Source organism: Hylobates moloch, unplaced genomic scaffold, assembly GCF_009828535.3.
Source record: "Hylobates moloch isolate HMO894 unplaced genomic scaffold, HMol_V3 SCAFFOLD_14, whole genome shotgun sequence".
Classification (NCBI taxonomy): domain Eukaryota; kingdom Metazoa; phylum Chordata; class Mammalia; order Primates; family Hylobatidae; genus Hylobates; species Hylobates moloch.
The window spans coordinates 73,922,816-73,947,500 of NW_026652289.1; the positions used below are offsets into that span (position 1 = coordinate 73,922,816).

General features: G+C 55.8%; 1 protein-coding gene across 2 annotated transcripts; it reads left to right on the forward strand.

Annotated features, from left to right (window-relative positions):
- CCDC9B (coiled-coil domain containing 9B) lies at positions 1-24,685 on the forward strand. 2 transcript variants are annotated; one of them, XM_058427694.1, is made up of 11 exons: positions 1-202; positions 16,110-16,220; positions 16,508-16,615; positions 17,224-17,379; positions 17,468-17,593; positions 18,233-18,402; positions 18,691-18,749; positions 19,330-19,383; positions 19,479-19,569; positions 20,321-20,363; positions 20,447-24,676. In XM_058427694.1, exons 2-11 carry the CDS (start codon positions 16,134-16,136, stop codon positions 20,987-20,989), a joined length of 1,437 nt encoding a protein of 478 aa, XP_058283677.1. In that variant the 5' UTR covers positions 1-202; positions 16,110-16,133; the 3' UTR covers positions 20,990-24,676. The 2 variants fall into 2 exon arrangements, with proteins under 2 accessions (XP_058283677.1, XP_032031222.2); XM_032175331.2 differs by lacking the exon at positions 1-202 and adding an exon at positions 15,179-15,315 and having other exon boundaries at positions 20,447-24,685.

Consider the following 24,685-nt stretch of genomic DNA (forward strand, 5'->3'; position numbering starts at 1 on the left):
TTAGAGGCTTTGCCATGCTAGGAACTGCAGGCTCATTGTACTTAGGAGCAAGGATGAGGCTGGAGGAGGCTACAGAAGAGCTCTTTGAAGGCCAGGGGCAGGGGGAGACAGGAGGCTGGGTCAGGGGAGATGAAAGAGCTGAGGAGGGAAAGAAGGAAGACAGCTGGAGGATGAGAAGACAGGGAGGGTAGGAGGTGGCAAGGTGAGGATGTATGTATTCTTTTTATAGGTTGTGTGTGTGTACAGGGTGTGTGCCGTATTTATATAAAATAGCTATGTTTGTGTACATGTGCATGGGTGGGTTCATATTCAAGGTTGCTATGTACACAGATACGTGCATGGAGTGCATGGTTCTGTGTACATGAGTATGTGTGAGCTCATAGCTGTTCCTGAGCGGATGCCAGACCCAAGAAATCAGGAAGAATAGAAAGTAAAGTCAAAGCTTTTCTACCTCAGCCAGAAGAGGCCTGGAAAAAGTATGGTTTAACCTTCCATCTTGGCTGGAATCATTCCTGAAGCCCCAAGGCCAGAGGAGTTTTTTTTTTTTTTTTTTTTTTGCCTCTTTCCACAAGCCCGGGGGCAGGCAAGAGACACCACCTTGCTTCTGTGGTAGGGGACTGGGGGTCTGGGGTCCTGTGGAGCAGGGTGGGGCTGTGCTCCCACTGTCTGGGCTGGATAACTCCCCAGTCTCCTTCTGCCTCCTAGGGCTTGATTAGGGCCTGGTGCCAGTGGGGAAGAGGCAGGCTCCAGGGCTGGGCGCTTTCCTGTCACCATGGTAGAGCAGCCCTTGCCCCATCCAGGCTCAGTGATGCCTGGAAACAGCCGCTTCCCACCCCACCTGCCTCTCCACTTATGGCTCTTTTGTTTGGGGGTTGGCACATAGACCCAGTCCTAGGAACTGAGTCTGCTGGTGGTAGCCAGTGGGTGAGAAGAGGTGGAGGAGAGGCAGTCTCCTTTCTCTGGCAGGAGTAGGTCCTAGGGGCCCCATAGTGTGGTTGGAGTTTGGGATCAAGCCAGCTATCAGGCGAGGCTGTAGGGGTAGCCAGGAAAGCAGAAAAGCAAAGAACAGGCGGGGAAGCAGCAGGAGAGAGGATGGGCTGCTAGGGCAGGGAGGGGATGTGAGGAAAGGAGAGAGACAGATGGGAAAACAGAGGAGAGAATGCCAAGAAGAAGGCTGCAGCCAGCAGGGGGTGGAGGAGTGCAGCGCTGCCCACCCCCCACCCCCCAAGGGGCTGCTGCCTGAGCCTGCTCCCTTCTTTTCATTTGGGGGAAGTGGTGGCTGCTCCCTGAGGGTCTAGGAAGGAGGCTGGGGGTCTGGAGGACATGACAGTGGGAGGAAAAAAGGGAAAACATTGGGGGAACTTTCTTACCTTCGGACCTGTGGGAAAGGAAGGGAAAAAAAGAAGCAGCTTTGGTCATTTGGTTCTGCAGTAAAAAAAAATGTGTCTTCTCCCTGGCACTAAGGATTTTGTGCCCACACCGCTACCCCAACAGGGCCTCTCAGACGTGGTCACTTGCCTGACAATCATTCCTTCATTCATTCTCTCAGCAAAGATACATATTGGAAGTCAATATAAGGTTCAGCGTGTGCTCAAGGGCTGGCTGAGTCCTCCTGGGTGGAGTGGTGCCAGTTAGGAGGTATGGGTTCTTGTCTCAACTCTGTCAGCCTGGAGGTGCTCCATGGTGGCCAACCCTGTCATTCACCTGATTCTTGCTTCTACCTCCAGGCCAGCAGCCCTGCCAACCTCCCCATCTGCCCCTGTCACACCCCACGTATCTCGGCCCAATCTCTGCTCAGCCTCTCAGAGCTGTTTGTTGTCTCCTGTTTATGACCTTCTGTTCTCAGCTCTTGGCCTTTGCTCATGCCTCCTGCCACTTGGAAATCTCCCTGACGCAGCTGCGTGTTGCTCTCATGCAGGAAATCCACATGGGGGCCATCCAGGCTGCCCAGCTGTGGGTCCACTGGGCTCCTGCAGCACCCACCTGAGTGGTCCTGCGTGTTCTGAAGTGCCTGATTGGTGGGAATCACCTGCTACTTCTTAAAGGCTAGGACAGTCTTTTGTTCATTTCGAGGGAAGCCAATGGCACAGCTCCCAAGAGCTGGATTCTGGATTCCGACCCAGCCGCACCTCTATGGCCTTTCCCTGAGCATAACCCCTAGCTCCCCCGGGCCTCGAGTGTGCAGTGGGAGAAGCACCTACCCTTAGAATCACCTAAGAACATGAGTAAGCATGCTTCTTAAGCTGCAACGTGTTCTACAGAATATAAGGGCTTGTCTTCATTGTGGACCCCTACCACCGCCTTCATACAAACACACACGCACATACATTTTTGGCACGCACTAGTTATGGCTGACTGATAGTCGCTGCCTTTACCACTCTCCTGCTCTCCCCCTTCTTCCAATTCCCAGCCTCCCAGCCACAGTGCTTACCTGGGTGCATCTTTTTGGAGTAAGAGCAGGGAATGACACAAGGAATACCTGTGTTCAAACGGTAACTTTTAATTTACTGTAATCTGAATTGCAGTCTTTCCTTTCTGCCTCCCAGGGATGCACATACATACACACACACACACCACACGCACACGCGTGCACCCTTCAAAGGATGAAAAGGAAAAAACTGCTCCCTCTGGCTTAGCTTGGCCCCAATATAGAGCTAGCACTGTAGGTGCCAGGCGTGGGGGTTAAATGGACACAGCGGGTTCACCTACGTGGTGGGTAGATGGAGACACAACAGCACCATGTACCAGCCTCTACACCCCATACTCTTACACTTGCCCCCCTAGACTCACAATTGTGTGTTAATCTGATTCCGCTTGGGAAGATTTCAATATCCATTCATTTGCTAATTGTTCATGTTGTGTGTCTGCCCTGAGCCAGGTCATGGTACGCCTGTCCCTACAGACTCTTGTCTTGTGTAAACATCTGGCATGGCGTGAGAGCAGGAAGCTTGGAGCGATCAGTGTGCCCAGAGCAGGGAAGGGGAAGATGGTTTGCTAGGAAAGGAATGGGGTTGGTGGCCCCTGAGGGCACAAGTGAATGGATTTTTGCCCTGGGGCACAAGTGAATGGAAAGCCTTCCATGGGGTCCTAGCTGCTTGTACCTGTCTCCTCCCACCAGGATTGGAAGGGGGTGGGAGCTTGGAGTCTGAGCCAACTTGTCATTCACCAACAAGCCGTGCTGTCATGAGATGGAGCTGCTGAGGTAACCTGGTGCCAAGGCTGGCCATGTCTTGCTTGGGGCTGGCAAGTCACAAGGGACAACCCCAGAAATGGGCCCAGTGAACATACAGTACATTCATTTTTTTTCAGCCCTCAGATGGGAGTGTAGTGTGTGACGTCAGGAGCAAATACCTGACATCAGGGCTTTCTGGTACTTACAAGTTTGCTGAGCATACAAAAACAGCGTCCCCAATACAACAACCCTAGCCTCTTGCAAGACATGGCCCCCGAACCTCTTTTTTTCTAGGGAACCTTAGTGCCTCTTTAAAAGTTTTTTTGAGACAGTCTCGCTTTGTCATCCAGGCTGGAGTGCAGTGGCATGATCACAGCTCACTGCAGCCTCGACCTCCGAGGTTCAAGCAATCCTCCCACCTTAGCCTCCAGAGTAGCTGGGATTATAGGTATGTGCCACCACACCCAGCTAATTTAAAAATTTTTTTTTGGCTGGGCACGGCGGCTCACGCCTGTAATCCCAGCACTTTGGGAGGCCTAGGTGGGTGGATCATTTGTGGTCAGGAGTTCGAGACCAGCCTGTCCAATATGGTGAAACCTCGTCTCTACAAAAAATACAAAAATTATCTGGGCATCGTGGCGGGAACCTGTAGTCCCAGCTACTCGGGAGGCTGAGACAGAAGAATCGTTTGAACCCGGGAGGCAGAGGCTGCAGTGAGCCGAGATCACAGCACTGCACCCCAGCCTGGGTGACAGAGTAAGACTCTGTCTCAAAAAAAAAAAAATTGTTTTGTAGAGACAAGGTCTCACTATGTTGCCTCGGGTCAAGTGATCCTCTCACCTTAGCCTCCTAAAGTGCTGGATTACAGGCATGAGCCACTGCACCCGGCCTCCTGCACCTCTTGAGCTACCCATTTTCATTGGCCTCTACTTGTACTCAAAATGTTCAGCTGAGGTCAGCCTGTGAACTATACCCATGGTCCTTCCTGCTCCCTCACCCTTTCCCTTAGAGAGTGATGAGGCTGGAAGAGACCCATGGGGCTTTGCGGGGAGGAGAGGTAAAGAAAACCTCAGGGCCCGTCAGGATCTGGGTAAGATGAAAGAGAAAAGACAGTCCTCAGAATATATCTCCCCAATTCAGGCCCAGGTGTTTGAGGGACAGGAGTTGGCAGCTCTGGAAGGGACCTCATGCAATTTCTTCCACTCTCAGCTAAGCCCTGCTGCCTGGCATGGCAAAGGCTGTAAATTAATCATAACTGAAGAAGACAGTGGAAGTGCAGGGGCCCAGCCTAGGAGTGGGGACCAGGCAAATGGACAGACACACACCCCCACGCAGAGACACGGAAGCACAGATACCAATTCAATGCACACACACACCCAGAGAGACCCTGACCACATGGACACACAACATACCCCACAGAGACCCTACTGTCCCCAGTCAACAGCAAGCAGAGCCAGGTCCCTACCTGAGAGTGCAGAGCAGGGGCAGGAAGTCTGGGGCACTGTCTCTCCTCAGGTGTATTTGTACAGGTCAGGGAGGGGCTGGGATTGAACAGGTGCACTGGGAGGGCCAGATGCAGAAGGCTCGAGGGAATGAAGAGGGATGGGCTAATCCTCATCTGGGCAAAGGACAGTTGAAAGCAGGGTGTGTGTGTGTGTGTGATGGGGAGGCTGGGGAACAAGAGGGATGGGCTAATCCTTATCTGGGCAAAGGACAGTTGAAAGCAGGGTGTGTGTGTGTGTGTGTGTGTGTGTGTGTGTGTGTGTGTGTGTGAGAGAGATGGGGAGGCTGGGGAACAAGCCGTCACCAGATTGGTGTGGTAATGAGATGCCGCAGAATCCAGGCAGAAGTCCCCAATGCTGGCAAGGCTGTTTACACCAGGGACTGGCTCTGAACATTTGTAGAGTTCCTACTGAATGCCAGGCCAGGCATGCGGTGCTTCACACACATTAGTAACCCAATGAGTCCTAGAAGATGGATAGGATGATTACCTTCTTTCAGCAAGTGGAGGAATAAATAGTGACCGTAGTGGGGGACCTGGTGGAATCTTTGCCCTGGGCGCCAAGCCCCAGGCATGAATTGTCAGATGTGCTGCCCAGCCCAGGGAGCTAGCCTGAGAATGGAAATTAGACACAGAAAAGGGAACTTTTGGGATGGATCTAGGCAGGCAGGGAAGGAGCCCAGGCTGCCAGCTTGCTCTGCACTCCGAAAGCCCCTTGTGGTCCGGTCCCCACTGACCCCTGTGGCCTCTGATGCCTGCTACAACCTCTTGCTTGGCGTGCTCTAGCCATGGTGGCCTTCCTTAGTCCCCAGTGCCCTTGCTCAGCTCTCCTGTCTCCCTGGATCCTTGCTCCTGATGTCTCTTGATCCCAGTGGGGACTCTGTGCTCCTCAGAGGCAGGGGCTGTGGTGGCTTCCTTCCCTCTTTCCCTCCTTCTCCTCCTCTCTCTCTCTTTCTCTCTTTCTTTTCTTTTCTTTTTTTTTTTTTTGAGATGGAGTCTTGCTCTGTCGCCCAGGCTGGAGTGCAGTGGCACAATCTCGGCTCACTGCAAGCTCCGCCTCCCGGGTTCACGCCATTCTCCTGCCTCAGCCTCTCCGAGTAGCTGGGACTACAGGTGCCTGCCACCACGCCCGGCTAATTTTTTGTATTTTTAGTAGAGACGGGGTTTCACCATGGTCTCGATCTCCTGACCTCATGATCCGCCCGGCCTCCCAAGTGCTGGGATTACAAGCATGAGCCACCGCACCCGGCCATCTTTCTTTCTTTTCTTTCTGAGACGGAGTCTCGCTGTGTCACCCAGGCTGGAGTGCAGTCGCACAATCTCAGCTCACTGCAACCTCTGCATCCTGGGTTCAAGTGATTCTCCTGCCTCAGCCCTCCGAGGAGCTGGAATTACAGGTGCCCGCCACCACTCCTGGCTGACTTTTATATTTTTAGTAGAGACAGGGTTTCACCATGTTAGCCAAGCTAGTCTCAAACTCCTGACCTCAGGTGATCCACTCACCTCGACCTCCCAAACTGTTGGGATTACAGGCATGAGCCACCACGCCCAGCCTGTGGTGGCCTTCTTAGTCACCTTTATATCCCCTCAATTAGAGCAGTAATGTAACCACCATCAGGATACAATTTGGAAAATGGAGAGGAGGAAAAGAGTGATCCTTCTTTATCTCCACGGTGGGCAGGAAAGTGTTTGTGTGCCAGGTTCTCTTACAGTATCAGTTATCTCATATCGGCTCTTGGAGGTAACGGTTATGATCTTCCCCTCTTTTATAGATTAAAACATTGCCAGGGTTCAGAGACATTAAGAAATCTGCTTGAGGTCGCCCATCAAGTGTGTAGTTAGTCCCAACTGGGGACTATTTGAGTCTAGAGCCCGGGCCCCTTCTTCACCTTAGGTAATCTCTCCTTTTAGGAATGCTCTTCTGAAAAATTCCAGCCTGCTTTGCTAACATTGTTGGTCAAAGGACTTTGGTTTATGACTAGGTGGGAGGTTATTAGTCCCTTCTGCACACATTTGCTGTGGGTCTATGGGGAACCAGGACAGGGCAGGCTACTGGGGAGGGGCAGAAGTCCCTACTGGGGAGGTTTACAAAGGTGTGGTGCCTGCCAGGCTCCGGCCCACACTGTGAATGTTACCAACTGTGTCCACAGCTCACTGTACTCACCGCCCTCACCAGCCCTCTAAGCCCTACTCTGCTTCCTTTTACCCTTCAGGGATCTTGACACCGCAACCTCTCTACCTCTGTCCTCAGCCTTTGGCAGGAAGCTGAAAGAGAGGCCTGTGTCTTCATAGACCCCAGGGAGGAAAGCAGGGGCTGAGAGGAATGCATGGGGGCCCAGTGCTCTGGGTTCCAGGCTTGAGGCCTAAGTTCTCCATCTCAGGAATCAGGGTCTGAGCTCCAGTGGGTGCCAATCACAGAACCCACTACAGCAGCAGGCGGGCAGGGTAGTGAGGCCTTGGGTAGGCCCTGCCTTGATGGGGTGGACTGAGAAGACAGGGCGGCCTCTGAAGCCCGAGTGGGCCCAGAGACCTGTGGGAAGTGAGGAGGGCACCCACAGTGTGGTGGCACATGGGAGACGATCTGTAGCAGGGTGTATGTGTTCATGGACTTTTCTCCTACCCATTCCTAAGATTTTGAGGGCAAGCAGGGCCTTCTCTGTGTGTGTGGCCCTGCTACATCTCAGCAGGCACTGGCCTTACAGATGATAACTGCTCACCAAGTGCTTGGGCATATTGCCTGGCTGAGAGTGGCGGCACTTCCCTGCTAGAAAGCCACCGAATGGAGAAGGGAGCTCTGTGGAGCAGGAGGAGATTCTTCTGGGGTGAAGGGCTGGGATCTGGAAGAGGAGACAAGAGATCAGGGAGGGAGGCTGAAGGGCATCTCCTGGGGCAGTGGAGGCCATGAGGGGGCCCTGGGAGGTTGAGGACACAAAGTGAAGGCCCTCTCTGGAACCCCCAATGCCTGTCAGCAGAACCAGGAAGGTCTCCCTGCCTCCCGGGCTGCCCTGCAGGGTGGGGAGGGAGGCGAGACAGCCAGGCGCCACTTGGGTGGACAGGTTTTCCACAGTATGAGGCCAAAGGTACGCGCTGGAGAGAGTGCTGCAGGGATGGGCCACCAGCCACAGTGATTCAGAGGCAGTTGGGGGGCCCCGCCCTAGAGACTCCTGGGCAGGTCTCTGACCTTCATCTCCAAAGAGAAGCTAATAGCACCTGCCCTGGCTAATTCACAGGCTGCAGAGCTTGAAGAGATCCAATGGCATCATCTGTGTGGGGCTCTGGCAGTGTTAGACGTTGGAGTGCAGGGTGTTACTGTTATCAGTATGACTATCAGTGGTGACCTCTATGCCTCATCAGAGGCTCCCTTGCCCAGCCCTGCCTGCGGGACACTTCCCTCGCACCTTTGGCCTCTCGTCCCTCAGAGCATTCCACTGAAAGGCCCCCAAGAGGCCCCCCCTCCCTGCCTCAGCCTCCTGCAGCCCCCTCTTCCCCCAGGGTTCCGAGCATCCAGGTGTGCCTAGGACCGAGGCATGTTCCAGACTCAGGACTTTCAGTGCTAAAACCGAGACAGTTCCAGGCAAATGGGGACAATTAGTCACCCTGCTGCCCACCAGCAGGTGTCCAGGCCCGGCATTTCAGCGCGCTCTCTCACCCTGGTTGCCCTTTACTGCCTAGCCACCTCTAGGCTGGGTGAAAGCCCCTGAGCCACACCACTTAATGCCACTGCAGAGGCCCATGCCCTCTCCTCAGTGGCCTGGGCTCTCATCCTTCCCTCAGTCTCCTAGTCACCCTTCTCTCCATGCCTCAAAGCCACACTGGACCTTTTCCCTGCCCCAGAGATGCCGCCTCAGACCCATGTGACAAGCCTAGAGACGGGGTAGAGACTGTCTCACCCAGCCTTCTAGCCTCTGCTGCCCAGTGGGCACCCTTCCCAGAGACATCAGGCCAGGCCATTCCATGCCTGACTCTGTGAGCGCCCCCAGGCCTGAGCGCTTAATGCTCCCTCTCCACTGTATCGCACCAGCCATGCCAAGGCTGTGAGTCCTCCTGAAGGCTCTCCCGCTCACCTTTTCCCCGGACACCCCGTACCCCGCCTGGCCCAGATTCCTCCCTCCGGTATCTGGACACAGCCTCCTAACTGCCCCCAACCCTACCCCTGCCCTATGCGACCCATCTAGACCACTCTGGCTTCAGCTTCCTAAACAGTGGGGTGGCCTCATCAGCAGCTGCTGTAAAACTTTCAGCCCCTCTGGATGACTCCACTTCCTCAGTCTACCTTCCAGTGCCTCCCCAGTCTGGTCTGTACCTTCCTAACCTAATGTCCTCTTGCAGGTAAAAGCCACCGCCACTCCCTGCCTCCTGCGATCCTGCTATCTCCCGTGCATTCATGGAATGCCCTCTCCTCCCATCCCCCTGCCTGAATCTTGCTCATCCCCTGGAAGCTCATCCCCTTCTGGAAAACTCCCTGGTGGGCCTGAGCCCTGTGCTGGCTGGGCCTCAGGCCAACGCAGCCTGGTGTCGGCAGGTGCCTCTGAGGTCTTTCCCTGCTGGTTCCTGCATCGCCTTGGCCAGGTGAAGCACACAGTAGGTGCTCTGTTCATGGCATGGTGTGGGCAAGTCCCAGCAGGGCAGCATTCAGCCTCTGCTCGTGGACAGCTCTGGGCTGGGGGTCAAGGTGGGGCTTCTGGGAAAACACAATGAATCCCCTTTGCACCATGAAGATCCAGTGTTGGTGCATGGGAACAGAACACCAACAAATAAGGGAGACCTCAGGGGTTCAGGTCCACGCCAGCGTTCACCTCCTATTACTGGGTCTGACGCTGGAAGGTTCAGGATGCCCCAGCCCTGGATATGTCCTGGAGAGCAGAATGGAGGAGTGTGTCCTTGGTCCCGCTTTCCTTCTGCTTCCAATGCCTCAAAGGACTTCAGCCTGGGCCCCACCTTACTCTGGCATATGTGTTCTTTCTAAAGGTGTGGCCCAGACTTTGTCCCTGGCAGCTGGAGCCTGCCCAGGGCTGGTCCCTCCAGCCCCACCTCATGCAGTCTTGAGTTCTCCCCACCCAAGACCAGGCCTGGCCTGACCACACCTCAAGTCCTGGGAGCCAGGACAGGAGTTTTCTTGAGACAAGAATAGCCATGGTGGGGCAGGGAGGGAGGACGGGTTTGCAGGAAGGGAATGCTGTGCTTCAAGCCACTCTCTGGCCCCTTTCCATCTGGAGGGTCTCCCTGCCTAGTAGCTGAGCTCTCATGCAATCCAGCCTGGCTCACTCTCTTCCTCAATACCCACACACCCAGGGCTGGCTAGTGGCACCAGTGACCTCTAAGGGCTCGGCCCTTCACCAAGAAGAAGGGTTCCCGAGCACTGGGATGTGATCCTGGAACTGGGCCTGGGGGGATCCAGAGGCAGGTAAAGTGCAGGGACTGCTTCCAGAAGCACCAGTGCTGGCTGGAGAGAGATGGCAACCAGGGCCTGGGACTTCAGAGGGGACAAAGAGGGACAGGGAGGACTCCCTCGAGAGGGTGTGCTGGGCAGGAGACCTGAAGGGAGGTGGCTGAGGGAATGCCTCAGGATCTGCCCCACCAGATCACAAATGGTCTCCATAACCCAGAAGTCTTAATGTGTTCAGGCCCCAGCAGGCTGGTAGGAGGCAGCCTTTGGGCCTCTCAAAGGGTGCTGGGGAGGTAGCATCCAGAAGGTGGCCATCAGGAAGTTACCCGAGGCAAGAAAACTGTTTTGAGCCTTACTCTGGGCACACTTTGTTCCAGATATGGATGGTTACCCATGTTATTTCATTTCCTCTCCAGATGATTCTGTGACGCAAGTACACCTCATTTTATAGATGAGGGCCAGAGAGAGAAGGGACACAGCCAGTAAGGGGTGAAGTTCATTTGGAATCCACCCACCCCCCATCCCATCTTCTGACAAAGCTTAGGGGAAGGGCAGGGGCCGGCTTGCTTATGTTTCATTGATCCAGCTGCAGGGGCAGCATTCCGGAAACAGAATGAGGTCTGAGCTGTGCGGCCCTCGTGGGTGGAGCCTCTGCCAGGGCTGTGATCCCAGGGGCGCCGTGGCTCCGTGTATGGTTCGGAGGGTCTTTCGTCCCCTGCAGCCCCCTTCCCTCTTTCTCCTCAGTGAGAATCCCAACTTGCAGCCATCTCGTTCTCAGGGCTGGTCCCAAGTCTGTGCTCTGAGGACCACGAATAGGGTCCAGATACGTTCCCTTCTGGACCTCAGGGGGTATCCCCTGAGCCAGCAGGTGGCCTGGGAGGGTGGGGGACCACAGGGAAGAGCCTGTGCCCGAGGTGCTGGGACACCCAGCCCAATCCCGGGTGGAGAGAGGGAGGGCACAGAGGGAAGGATCAGCAGAACGGCATTGGTGGGGCAGCCAGTGAAGGCACCCTGGGCAGGAGGCAGCGCCTGGGTGTGTGGCCTCAGCGGCATCACAGACAGGCTGTGCCACCTGGGCAGAGGGCGCCACCTCTTTGGGCTTCAGCTTCCTTATCAATAAAATAAGTCTTCTACAACTAGATGGCTTCTCTAGTCTGATGGAGTTGGGAGGTGGAGATTACAGGGACGTGGGGAGGCCCTGCGGAACAACAGAGAAAGGGAACCACCTCCTGCACCCAGAAACAGGCTGTTGTCGCTCTGCTGCCCCTTAGTGGCGACACAGAGAAACAGACACACTGTCTCACGGGGATGGCAAGCTGCTCCTTCTCCATCTCCCCTGCTTCCTGTGGGCTTCTCCCCAGGAAGGGAGGGCACTCTTAGGGTGCCTTTACCACCCACCAGCTCCCTCAGGGCTGCCTACATTCTAGGTGGACAGAAAGGCAGTCCCAGCCTATGCATAGGATACCCACAGCTATGCACAGGATGGCAAGCACAATTCACGCATGTCTTCATTCTGCAAGCGCTGATGGAGGTTCTTTAGTATGCAGGGGCACCGTGCCAGACACTGGGGATCCAGAGGCACTTGGCACATCATTCCTGCCCTCAGAGAGCCTCTGTCCAATGGAGAGCAGACAGGCCAACCACAGACTCTGGGGAAAGTGGGAGACTGTGGGGGCTGCTCAGAGGTGTGACATCTTGTGTGAATAACACTGGGAAACACACAGCCAGCAGCTGCTGGTACCCCCCGTATGATGGTTGGTTTGTCTTGGGCACATACCCCTCCAGCCTGACGGACCAGAAGGCCTTTGCCCTAGGTGAGGGGAGTGTGTTCCTGCAGGCCCTTCCAGAAGAGCTGAGTGGCCATCCCATAGGCGATGAGCCTGTGCCCATGCCTTTACCCCCCTGCTACTCTCTTGCCCCCGCCTTGTCTGGGAATGGGGGAGGGGGGTACACAGACCTTGCCTTATCCCTGTAGCTTCCTTCCCCCATCTACACATCTCCTCCCCAGACCTGGTCCGGGCCTGAGTTCTGAAGAGGCTGGAGAGCATTAGGTCTCCCTCCCCAGCAGGTGCTTTGCGGGCCTCCCAGCTCCAACACAGTGTGGGGCAGGCGAAGGGAAGTTTGAGGCTTCTGGAGGCTTCTGAAGCCTCCTGAGGCTGGCGTGGAACTCAGTCCACTGTGTGGGGCAGGACGCGGAGCGGCTGGGAGAAAGAGAGAGAGAGAGAGAGAGAGTGTGTGTGTGTGTGTGTGTGTGTGTGTGTGTGTGTGTGTGTGTATGTGTGTGAGAGAGGCCCAGGGCACAGAGCCTGGGTGCGTCACGGTTGCTGGGAGAGTTTGACAAGTCTGACTCAGTGGGGACATCCGGCAGGAAAGGAAGGGAGAGCGCAGTGGCATTTGCGAGCAAGATGGGAACTCTGGGGTGGTGGAGATGGGGTGTGGGGCCAGGGGTGCTGTGCGAAGGCCTGGACAGGAAGAGGGCTAAGCCTGGCGGAGCTGGGGGAGGGAGTGGGGAGGAAAGGGCAGTTCTGGAGGGGTGGAGGTTGGACCTCTGGCTGCCTGGGTGGGTCTGGGAGGAGAAAGAAGGCAGTGGGGGTTTCTGCTCTGGAGACAGAGGGGACGAGTTGTGGCATTTGGGAAACTAGCCTGGTCAATCAGGGATGTGGGGAATGCAGGGGCTTCTGATTCTCACCTGAGGGCCTGGAGGTCAGGGCCTTGTAGCTGAGGAAACAGACTCCACGAATTCCTAGTCCAGAAAGACCACCCTCCTCTCAGCACCCCCACGCCTTGAGTCCCAGAGGCTCTAGGGTGGCACTGCCAGGCAGGCTGTCCCCCTGGGCAGGGAGACCAGCCTCAGCTGCGTGAGGAAGATATAGGGGAGGAGCTTTCCTGAGAAGGGCTGATTCCTTTGCCAGGTTCAGAGAGGCTGAAAAAGCCAGTCTTGGAGAGCAAGGCCAGGAAGGGCCCAGACTTAGGGCCTGAGGGAGGAAGGCTGTTGACCAGCTCTGAACTGTCATGGCAAGGGCCCTGGAGGAATGCCCAGCTCACCATACCAAAGGGCTAGAGACCCAAACAACAGAGCCTCTTGGAAGTGGCTGTGCTTTAAAACATAGTCACGTGTCTCCTAATGACAGGGCTATGTTCTGAGAAATATGTTGTTAGGTGGTTTTGTCATTGTATGAACACCACAGAGAGCACTTACACAAACCTAGATGGTACAGCCTACTACACACCCAGGCTATATGGTGTAGCTGTTGCTCCTAGGCTACAAACCTGTGCAGCAGGTTACTGTACTGCATACTGTAGGCAGCTGTAACACAGTGCTAAGTGTTTACATATCTAAACTTAGAAAAGATATAGTAAAAATATGGTGTACAAGATTTAAAATGGCACACCTGTATAGGGCACTTACCATGAGTGAAGCCTGCAGGACTGGAGGTTGCTCTGGTGAGTCACCGAGTGAGTGATGAGTGAATCTGAAGGCCTAGGACATTACCGTCTGCTGCTATAGATTTTATAAACACTGTACACTTAGGTTAGACTAAATTTATAAGAATGATTTTTTGGTCAGGCATGGTGGCTCATGCCTGTCATCCTAGTACTTTGGGAGGCCAAGGCAGGAGGATCACTTGAGCCTAGGTGTTCAAGACCAGCCTGTTCAACATAGCAAGACCCTCTCTCTACAAAATATTCAAAAACTACCTGGACATGGTGGCATGCGCCTGTTGTCCAAGCTACTCAGGAGGCTGAGGCAGGGGGATCCCTTGAGCGCAGGAGGCTGAGGCTGCAGTGGGCCATGATCATGTCACTGACCTCTGGCTTGGGTGACAGAGCGAGACCCTGTCTCAAAAAATGAAAAATTAAAAAATATATAATTTTCTTTCTTCAGTAATAAATTAACCTTAGCTTACTGTAACTTTTTTACTTTATAAACTTTTTAATTTTAAAAAACTTTTTGACTCTCTTGGTAATAACACTTAGCTTAAAACACAAACACATTGTACAGCTGTACAAAAGTATTTTCTCTTTATATCCTTATTCTGTAAGTTTTTTTGCTATTTTGAAACTTTTTCTTTTTTTAACTTTTTAAAATAAACTTTTTTCTTAAAATCTAACACACACACATTAGCCTAGGCCTACACAGAGTCAGGATCATTAACATCACTGTCTTCCATTCCACATCTTGTCCCACTGGAAGGTCTTCAGGGGCATTAACAGGCTTGCGGCTGTCATCTCCTATGATAACAATGCCTTCTTCTGGAATTCCTCCTGAAGGACCTGCCCGAGGCTGTTTTACGGTACACTTTTTTTTTTGTTGTAAGTAGAAGAAATACTCTCTAAAATAATGATAAAAAATATAGTATAGTAAATACATAAACCAGTAACATAATTGTTAATTATCATGATCAGGTATTCTGTACTGTGCACGCTTGTATGTGCCATACTTTTGTACGACTGGCATGCCGTAGGTCTGTTTACAGAAGCGTCACCATAAGCACATAAGTAGTGCCCTGTGCTATCATGTTATAATGGCTACAATGTCACTAAGCCATAGGAATTTGTAGCTTCATTATAATCTTATGGGACCACCATCATATATGTGGTCCATTGTTGAGTGAAACATCATTATATGGTGCATGACTGCAGAGAAGACAATGTCCAACCTAAAAGAATGAATGACTAGTATTGTCATTTTAGGGATGTGGTAGTACTTGGTAGTCTAGGGCAGGTGAGCTTCTTGATCCCTTTGAATTACTTAAACCAAGGCTGATGAGGCGAAGGAGCAGGAGAGGGCAGGTGCATTTGTGTGCTGTAGGCCTTTTTCTACTCATGGGAGGCACAGAGGCCTATGCTGGCTGCCCATCTTGTCTGCAGGCAGGCCCAGGCTGGGATCCTGATGGGGCCCAGGCAGCCAGGCCTCCTGTGTGAGCTTGACCCACCAGGGAGAAGTCCCTACCAGTCTGTCTGGGGACGCTGGGGCAGGGCAGGGAGAGGTGCTAGGCAGGACCAGCCAGCTGCCAGTGCCCTGGTCCTCGCCCTCTGAGAGTGGAAGGGTGGGGGTGGCGGCCCGACGTTCCTGGCTGGGAGCCCAGAGGAGTCTTTTGTAATCACAACATGATCTCGTGTGCTGAGCAGCGAAGCCGGCAGGGAGAGGCCGGCAGAGGCCCGGCTCCAGTGGCTCCAGCTTTCCTCCCACTCTGGCTCCCCAGGGGCTGCTCTGGAATTCTCTCGGTGCCCGCCGTTGCCATGCACTCGGCTGTGAGTGGCAGTCTGCCTTTGGCAGGGGGCTTCTTGGGACTGGGAGGGGGCTGGGATACCAGGCAGCCACCCTCTGGGGCAGCTGGGGACAGCTGGGGCTGGGAGGAAGAGGGCTGTGACTAGATGGGTCACAACAGAGACCCTGCATCCAGACAGAGAGGAACCTGGAATCTTGATGCAGAGACATGGCTTGCCCAGGGTGACTCCCGGGCTGGGGCCGCCAGGGGAGCTTGCTCTCTCCACCCCGACTACCAGCAGCTTTCGGCCTGGAGAGGCTGGGCCCGTGGGAGCGGCTCTTTCCTCCAGGCTGGGCACAGGCCTGGGTGCGGGGTCCAGGGCCTGACAGCCCAGGACGGAGCCAGGGCCTCTCCTTTTTCTCTGGTTGTGGATCTGGGAGCCAAACAGCTCCCCCCTCGACCTCCCGAATCCCCTGGCAGCTTCCCAGTCACGGCAGGTTCCGCTGCCAGAGCCATTTATAACTCCCATTCCAGGCTCTGCTCGGCAGTGAAGCTCCCTGGAGAGCTGGGGGAGGGGCAGCCCACTGCTGGGAGCTGTGGCTTGGGGTATGAGGCCCTGACCTGAGCCCCCCGAGGAGGCAGGGACAGGCAGACAGGCCTAGCTGGAATGGGGGTTTGGGGCCTTCTTTGGGCCATTTCCCTGAGCAATCCCCTTCCTTCCTGGGTGACCTTAGCTGTGGGTCTGGGATCTGTTCCTTGGGTGGTAAAAATGTGAAAGCTGGGGACTGGTGAGAAGGGGACCTGGAAGTCAGGAGCTTGGGTTCCCTGCCTCTGCAGGGACCTCCCAGAGCCCAGTCCCCCATGAGCAGGCAGGAGAAGGACGCAGAGCTGGATCGGAGGATAGTTGCCCTGCGCAAGAAGAACCAGGCCTTGCTCCGCAGGTACCAGGTGAGTGGGCTGCCACAGGGCCGGGAGGACCCACTTGGCTGCCGCTCCCTGTGCCCCACACGTGGTGGTCTCTCCCTGCAGGCTCAGGAATGCGCCTCTGGGGCTGGGGCCAGGGGTAGGGTGGGCATGGTCCCTCTTAGAGGCTTGGTCAGGGTCCTGGGGATGTGTGATGTGGCGCCTCTGCCCCCTGGTGTCCCACTGGTGTCTCTCTGTGTAGGCCTGTCAGCGTCTATGTCTCTGTGCACCTGGGGGGCCATGGCGTATGCTGACCCCCGGCCCTCCCACAGGAGATCCAGGAGGACCGTCGGCAGGCAGAGCAGGGGGGCATGGCTGTGACCACACCAGCACTCCTCCGGCCCGATGGCCTCACCGTTACCATCAGCCAGGTTCCCGGTGTAAGCCTCACCCTGGGAGACAGGGCTCATAGCAAGGAGGTGGAGGCCCAGACCATGTTGGGGGAAGACAGCTGCCTCTGTTCCCCTCTCCCACTAACTATTCTGGGGTGCACCTGCCAGCTTCCAACCTCCTGCAGTCGGACCAGTGCTGTCCCCACCAAAGAGCCATAGCTAAAAGCCCCCCTACCCCCAGCAGAAGCCTTCTCATACCCTTTTCCAGTCCACAGCCCTGCGCCTATGCCACAAAGCACAGGCCACTCCTAAACCTCAAGCCCCAGGGGCCAAAACCCTGCAGGAAGTGGGGGACAGAGAAGTTGGGGCTGAATGCCAGGAGCAGTGTCTGAGGGACAGAGACCCATTGTCTGAGTGCTCTGGGTTTCCCAGCTCAGAGATGACGGGCCACTGTGGCATCTTGGGCCGCTGGGTGGCCCTGGGCCCTGGATAACCTCATGCCATTGGCATGTGAACACCCTGTGGGAGTCAGCTCTTCTATGGGGAATGCAGGGAGGGCTGGGGTTGGAACCCAGGCCTGGGGAACCACCGAGAGGACCCAGCACCCAGGTCCTGCCCAGCACTGCCCATGTGGCCTGAGGGTCTTCATTCTGCAGGAAAAGCGGGTGGTTAGCAGGAACTGGGCAAGGGGCACCTGTGGACCCGGAGTGACCAACGAGATGCTTGAGGATGAGGATGCTGAGGACCACGGGGGTACTTTCTGCTTAGGGGAGCTGGTGGAGCTGGCTGTGACCATGGAGAACAAAGCAGAGGTGAGCAGGGTGGGTGGGGAGTGCAGGAATCGGCGGGCAGCCTCTTCTTCCCTGGCTCTGCTGCACTGCCCATCTTCATCCTCCCCAGGCCAAACGGATTGTAAGTGAAAAGCCCACCAGAGCAAGGAACCAAGGCACAGAGGGGTCACCTGGAGGGCGTGTGACCCGGAGCCCCACCACGCAGGTGGCCATCAGCTCGGATTCTGCACGGAAGGTGCGTCTTCAAGAGGGGATGGGGACATGGATCTGAAGGTCCTCACTTGGGGGAGGCAGAGAAGCTGAGTCAGATATGTCCCTCATCTGCGGGGACGTGGCGGAGGGAGCACATGCAGGAGTTCCTGCTCCTCCTCCCTTTCTCTGGCCAGTCTCTACTTTGGGTGGGCCTTGAAGTGGGAGACAGTTTAAGCCAGAGATGTGATCCGGCCCCCTCCCCTATCTAGCCCTGCTGGTGGCACGGGAGTGGGGAAGGGGGCAGGAGGGTGGAGTTGACTGGCCAAGTGCCAGGTGTGACCTCTAGGTGGCAGCAGCCCCTAGTCCTTGCCCTTGCTCACAGCCTCCAGGGCCCCTCCCACTCCGGCCCGTCTGCATACCCCTGCAATACCCCTGTGGGTTGGTGCTACGGAGATCTCCCCATTTTACACATGAGGAAATGAGACACAGAGAGGTTAAATTACTTGCCTAAAACACACAGCTAACAAGCGGATGGAAACCATTTCCATGGGAGAGCTGGAACAGATCTCATTTTTAGCTGGAGATGTGAAAACTTTGAGAGAGGAAGCACCTGGAGTCTCCAAACCCCACCCCAAGCCTCTTCCTGCTTCTCCCCCTCACTCTGAGTGTATTCTCCCTACAGGGTGCTTGGGAGCCCCGGAGCCGGCCGGTGGGGGAGCCCCCAGAGGCGGGCTGGGACTATGCCCAGTGGAAGCAGGAGCGGGAGCAGATCGACCTAGCCCGCCTCGCCCGGCACAGAGACGCACAGGGTGACTGGCGCCGCCCGTGGGACCTGGACAAGGCCAAGCCCACGTGGGTGGCTGGGTTGGACAGGTTGCCTGTGGTGCGGGGTGGAGCTGGCTGCGGGCGCTGCTGGGAGGGCTGCAGGGACCCTCCTCGGGGTTGAGAGGACCTTGCTGGGCATTCTGGTCGAGCCCAGGGTTCAAGGCTCTGCGTGCACACTGGGTCTCCCATCTTTCTTGGGCCCACCATCTCCCTGCTGCCTTCAATTCTGGGCCTGGGCTTTGGGGAGGGGGGTGTCAGGGTGGGGCCCGCGGCAGCTTCTGTGCACCAGCAACCTGACTCCCTCTGTCTACACAGGCTACAAGACTGCAGCCAGCTGAGGGGAGAAGGCCCGGCCAGGGCAGGCAGCAGAAGGGGTGAGCCCACACCTGCCTCATCCCTCCCCTCCTCGGCTTTGTTCATCTTTCACCCCCTTGTCCTTTCTTTTCTCTGTCTCTTAGTCTCTTACTTATTTTCAGAGCTGAAAGGAAGCATTGGAGAACATCTTCCTTCCTCTCCCTATCAGAGGAGGGCACCAAGACCTCCCATCCTCCCCTCTGAGCCCACAGCTCTTGTCCAGGTTCTGAGCAGAAGGCCCCAGAAGGAGGCTCAGTGGAAGCCTGCCCGGGGTCTCTTCGAGGTGCCGGTCCCTAATGGGTGAAAATCCTGGTGGTCCTTCCCCAGACCTACTGTAGAAACAGCTCTGTGGAGTTCTGGTCCCCTTGTTTTACATATAAAGAAGCTGTGGCCTGAGAGCTGGGGCCAGACACCTAGCCACGGAGCGGCAAAGCTAGCACAGGACCCGATTCTCCTGACCCCCAGGCAAGGGCGCTTTTGGGGAGGCAAAACCCACGACTGGCCCCGAGGACTGACAGCTTCCTGAGGCTGGAAGAACTGGTGTTCCTGTTTTGGATCCTTTGTCACCCCACCTTTCCCCACTTCTTTTGTCCCCCGCAGGTCCCAGGAGCCACCGGAAACTACAGCCCCCACCATTGCTCCCTGATGGAAAAGGTGAGTTGGGGAGGAGGAGGGGCCGGGTCTCGTCAGCTAAAGATGGAGCCGGCTGCTATGGGCCTCTTCTCTCCTTGGCCGACCATCTCTTGCAGGTCGGGGCGGGCAAGCCAGCAGACCCTCGGTGGCACCAGCCACAGGCAGCAAAGCCCGGGGCAAGGAGAGGCTGACTGGCAGGGCCAGAAGGTAACAGGTGGCAGGGGACAAAATCAAGACGGGCATCTGGGTGTCCCAATTTCCTGGACCAGTACAGGCCCAGGTGCCAGCTCCGTCCCTGGGGCCCCTGCCTCCTGGCTGACTGCTGCCTGGCGACAGGTTAATGAGATGCTGGGAGAGGCCATTAGCAGAGGCTGCAGCGAGAGCCTGGTGCCTGGGGAGGCTGGTGGTAATTACAGCAGCTCCCTTCCCCTGGGAAGTGAGGTATGCCTTTCCCAGGCATTGCAGGCAGGGACATGCCTGGAGTCCCCACAGAACTCAAGGTGCTGCAAATTTGGCCATAAACAGCAGCTGGAGACCCAGGATGGGCCCAGAGTGCGTGGCATTCAGAGGAAATAGTTGGATTTAGGGAACAAGGTCAGGCTGGGGAGGGGGAAGCATCCTGGAGCCACATTCTGGCTCTGATCCCAGTCTGAGACCCTTGGGCTTTGGCTTCTGCCAGGGGTTTCTTTGGCAAGGAGATGGAGGCCCAGAGGAGGTGGAGGCCCCTCCTCTCTGGTCCTGCCATGGCTGCTCCTCTCTGCTGAGGGCTGTGGGGCTCTAGGGAGAGTCTGGATCACCCCTGGGATTTCTCCACTGCTCAATGTGAGGCCTAAACCATGGGGTCCCAGCTCAGCCTTCCTCACTGGCTCTCAACTCCACCCCACCCCTCTATTCAGGCAGGGGGACATGGCTCTGGAGTGAAGTGGGGTGGGGCGTGCCATGAGCTGTGTTTCTACAGGTGGGATATGAAGGAAGACAAGGAGGAGCTGGAAAGTCAGGAGGTAGGTACTTGGGTATAGGATGGGGCAGGCTGGGGATGCGAGCCCTGGATTCATCAGCCACCGGGGCTGTTCTCTTGTTTCAGGGAAGCCAAAGCACCAGAGAGACTCCCAGTGAGGAGGAGCAAGCACAGAAGCAGAGCGGGATGGAGCAGGGCCAACTGGGGAGCACCCCTGCAGCCAGCCCAGCCCTGGCATCCCCAGAGGGGCCAAAGGGGGAGTCAGCAGCTTCCACAGCCAGCTCAGTCCCCTGCTCTCCACAGGAGCCTGACTTGGCTCCTCTTGACCTCTCCCTAGGAGGGACTGGCATCCCTGGGCCTAGGGAGAGCACGTGTGTGCTCAGTTTGAGGCCTGGGGCCCAGGAGAGCCCTGTGTCTTGGCCAGAGGGCTCTGAGCAGCAGCCCCTGGGGTGGAACGATCACCAGGCTGAGCTGGAAGTCCAGACTTGCCCTGAGCCACAGAGAGGAGCAGGGCTCCCAGAGCCCAGAGAAGACAGGTCTGGCAAGGCTGGGGCCCAGCAGGGCCTGGTCCCGAGAAGCCGGCCCCCGAGAGGAGGCAGCCAAAGGTCGAGAGGCACAGCAGGTGTGAGGCGCAGGACAGGGCGCCCCGGCCCGGCAGGAAGATGCTGAACACAGCTCCTGGGAGCTGGGGAGTCCCGGGGGAGAGGAAAAGGGAATCACTCCGTTAAGGGCCCTCGCTTGATGGCCATGTGGTTGCTGGTGGCTTGCGCCATTGTCACTGAGCAGTGTGGCAAACTCTCCAGCACGGCGACCTTGTGAGGGCAAGGAGTGGCCTCCCTGCACCTCACACGCTCATCTCTGTGCACATGTGTGTTTTTACACACGGGCACAGCCCCTGGGGTATTCCTGTACTGGTATCTGGCATCTGAGGCTGGTGCACCCTGACCTGGGCCTACTGCTGCCCAGGCCACAAGCCTCCTCCACTATGACGAGAGAACAAGGCTTGGTGGCACCCAGCACCTGGCTCTCCTGGCTCCCTGTCAACCCCCCAGGGTCTGGCCTCCCTCTCCAGCTGCAGGCTTTCACCTCTTGGCTGGGCTGGATTCCCCCAGTCCCAGATTCCCAGGATGCCCAACCAGGGGAATCCCAGTAACCACATGCCAGCCTCCTGCCTCTCCTGAGTGATGGCTGAGGCCTGGAGGAGGGGAGGCCACACAGCTGGCAGGGTCTGGCCTGGGCAAAGAAGAATAGAGCTCACATCTTCTCGGTGAAAAGGAGGATCTCTGGAAAGTCCTCCTCTCTGAAATGGGTTGGGATGGGGAGGGACAACCTCCTCTTCCCACAGCAGGATGGGAGAGCTTACTCCCAGGCCCCCACACCCAGGTCAGACATCACGTGCACCCTGAATGTAGGCAAGGGCCTGGCCCTGCAGCCCAGGGTCATTTCCTGCTCTTTCCACTTCCTCTTTCCCCACTGTCCTGCACTAGCACCAGGGCCAGGCCAAGGCAAGAATCAGACAGGGACTCCACAGACAGAGAAACAACTTCCAGCTAAGTATGACATCAGGACTTGTCTTTCCTACTAAGCCTCCATCCCCGCCCCTCCCCTGAGGCCCACGTCTGCTGAATTATCCGGACTCTGCACAAGCTGTGGCTTCCTCTCAGTTCAACAAACATTTCCTGAGCACCCACTACCAGTAATCCAGCCGGTAGGCGACGGAGACTGCCAGCAGGAGAGAGGGAAGAAAGCCAGTCATCCGGCAGATCTGGGCTGTTCTGGGCGGGAGCTGTTCTGGGCCACAGGTGCCCTACAGGGCTGGGAGCAGGATGGCAGTAGGAGCTCCAGGGGACCCTCCCACCTCTGCCTGGCAGAAGCAGGTGCCCTTCTTTCTTGTTATGTGTGCCTTCTGCTCCTGAGCCCTAGTGTGGACCTCACCGCGTGGTCCCCTCTGCCCCCTCCTTCTGGTCCTGCCATGGCTGCTGCACTCTGCTGAAGGCTGTGGGGCTCTAGGGAGAGTCTGGATCACCCTGGGATTTCTCCACTGCCCAATGTGAGGCCTAAACTGTGGGGTCCCAGCTCAGCCTTCCTCACTGGCTCTCAACTCCACCCCACCCCTCTATTCAGGAAGGTGAAGAGTGTCTCTTTAGCAGACCAGACTGTTTTGAGAAGTGTCTCTCATACTTTAACTGAAGAGTCATGCAGATTCTAATGGTCTGGGGAGGGCCTGAGAGTTTGTCTTTTTTTTTTTTTTTTTTTTTTAAGTTAGGGTCTTGCTGTATCACCTACGCTGGAGTACAGTGGCGCAATCATGGCTCACTGCAGCCTCGAACCCTCCAGGGTCAGGCGATCCTCTCACCTCAGCCTCCTGAGTAGCTGGGACTACAGGCGTGCCATCACTCCTGGCTAATTTTCGTGTTTTTTGTAGAGGCAGGGTTTCACCATGTTGCCCAGGCTGGTCTCCAACTCCTGGGCTCAAGCGATCTGCTCGCCTTGGCCTCCTAAACTGCTGGGATTACAGGCGTGAGCCACCACACCTGGCCGAGAATTCATACTTCTAAGAGGCTTCAGGTGAAGCCCATGCTGGTTCCCGGACCATGCTTTTGAGTAGTTAAGGGTTTGGACTAGAATATATGAAGGGCTGGGGGTGAAGACAGACTCTAAAGTTTGGTGGCTGGCTGTGTAGGGGATGGGAGAGTGCTACCCCTGTCAGGTGGTGGGGGCTTCTTGGCTGCAGAGTTGGGTGGGAGACTTGGGGAAGATGCTGTGGAAGGCAGTGAGTGGGTGGTGTCAACTTCTGCTAGTGCAGTGGGAGAGCTGGTCAGGGATGGGATGGACTAAAGGGGGCAGAGGCATTTGGTGTGGGGTTGATCAGAGGAATTTTGGAAAGGCTTGGAAACATTCCTATGTATGTGAGACACGCCTATGCCAGGGCAAAGACTCCAAGCTCAAGTTTTTCTCTTGCCTTCTAGTCACAAGAACATGGCTTTGGAGTGTGACACTGGTCTAAGAATCCATGACTCCCAAAGGACGGGGCTAGGGGTAGAGGAGGTTCAGGCAAAGCCCTTGGATTTTGGAGACATCAGGCAGATGTCTCCAAAAATGATTGTGATCAAGAATCTGAATTATAAGATTCACAATCTGCTCCCCAAACCAGTGCTGCCAACTGTACAGCTGCGCCTCCACGAAGGGGCATACGCCAGGCTCGTCTGACCCTGGACTGAGGATGTAGGAAGCAGGCAGAGCTCCGGTTCAGCCCTCACAACGGGACTGAAGCAGGAGAGAAGGCTGGGCAGAAGGGCTGTGGGGAAGTAGGGCTTGTCTCCATGGAGTGACATCCAGAAGGATGTCAGGAGGAGAGATGTCACAGGAGTTATACACATTGGAGGGAACAGAGACTGGCACAGGACCTCTTCATTGCAGGAAGATGGTAGTGTAGGCAGGTAACATTGAGCTGTTTTCAAAAAAGGAGAGATCTTCAAGATAAGGAAGTGGTAGTTATGGTGTTAACCTCCAGCTATCAGTCCAGATGGTTGCCACCTCTCCTGCTCTAGGATGGAAACAGCAATGGAGCGGGAGGGAGGCACAATAAGACACCCCTCCACAGAACTTGGCATCATGGGAACCTGGTTCTACCTCTTCCTAGCTCCTTTATTTAAAGGCCTGGCTGGGAGCCTTCCTTTTGGGTGCCTTTCTCTTTTCCAACCAACAGAAAAGACTGCTCCTTAAAGGTAGAGGGTCTTCATAAAACACAGCTGCCAGGAGCCCACGCACAGGGCTGGGGGCCCGGAAAAAAGAGGGCACACAGGAGGAGGGAGGAGCTGGTAGGGAGATGCTGGCTTTACCTAAGGTCTCGAAACAAGGAGGGCAGAATAGGCAGAGGCCTCTCCATCCCAGGCCCATTTTTGACAGATGGCGGGACGGAAATGCAATAGACGAGCCTGCAAGACAGACATGTGTTTTGATGACAGGCAGCGTGGCTGGGTGGAACAAGCACAGGCCTTGGAATCCAATGGTCTGAATCAGAACCCTAGGCCTGCCATCTGTCAGCCGGGTGACCTGGGTCAATTTTAGCCTCTAAAAGCCTCAGTCTCCTTATCTGCAAAATGAGGCTTGTGATACCTGCTTTGAAGGGTTGCTGAGAAAATTAAAGATAAGGGTATCCAAAATAGTCTACGGCCATACCACCCTGAACGCGCCTAATCTCGTAAGCTAAGCAGGGTCTGGCCTGGTTAGTACCTGGACGGGGAGAGTATGGAAAATATACCTGCCCGCAGTTGGAGTTGGACTCTGTCTTAACAGCAGCCTGGCATACAGAAGGCACTCAGTAAATATTTGTTGAATAAATGAAGTAGCGATTTGGTGTGA

Coding starts and splice junctions, on each gene's coding strand:
- CCDC9B (XM_032175331.2), top strand. Junction 16,221..16,507: donor CCTTGCTCCGCAGGTACCAG/GTGAGTGGGCTG, acceptor GCCCTCCCACAG/GAGATCCAGGAGGACCGTCG. Junction 20,364..20,446: donor AGGAGCTGGAAAGTCAGGAG/GTAGGTACTTGG, acceptor CTCTTGTTTCAG/GGAAGCCAAAGCACCAGAGA.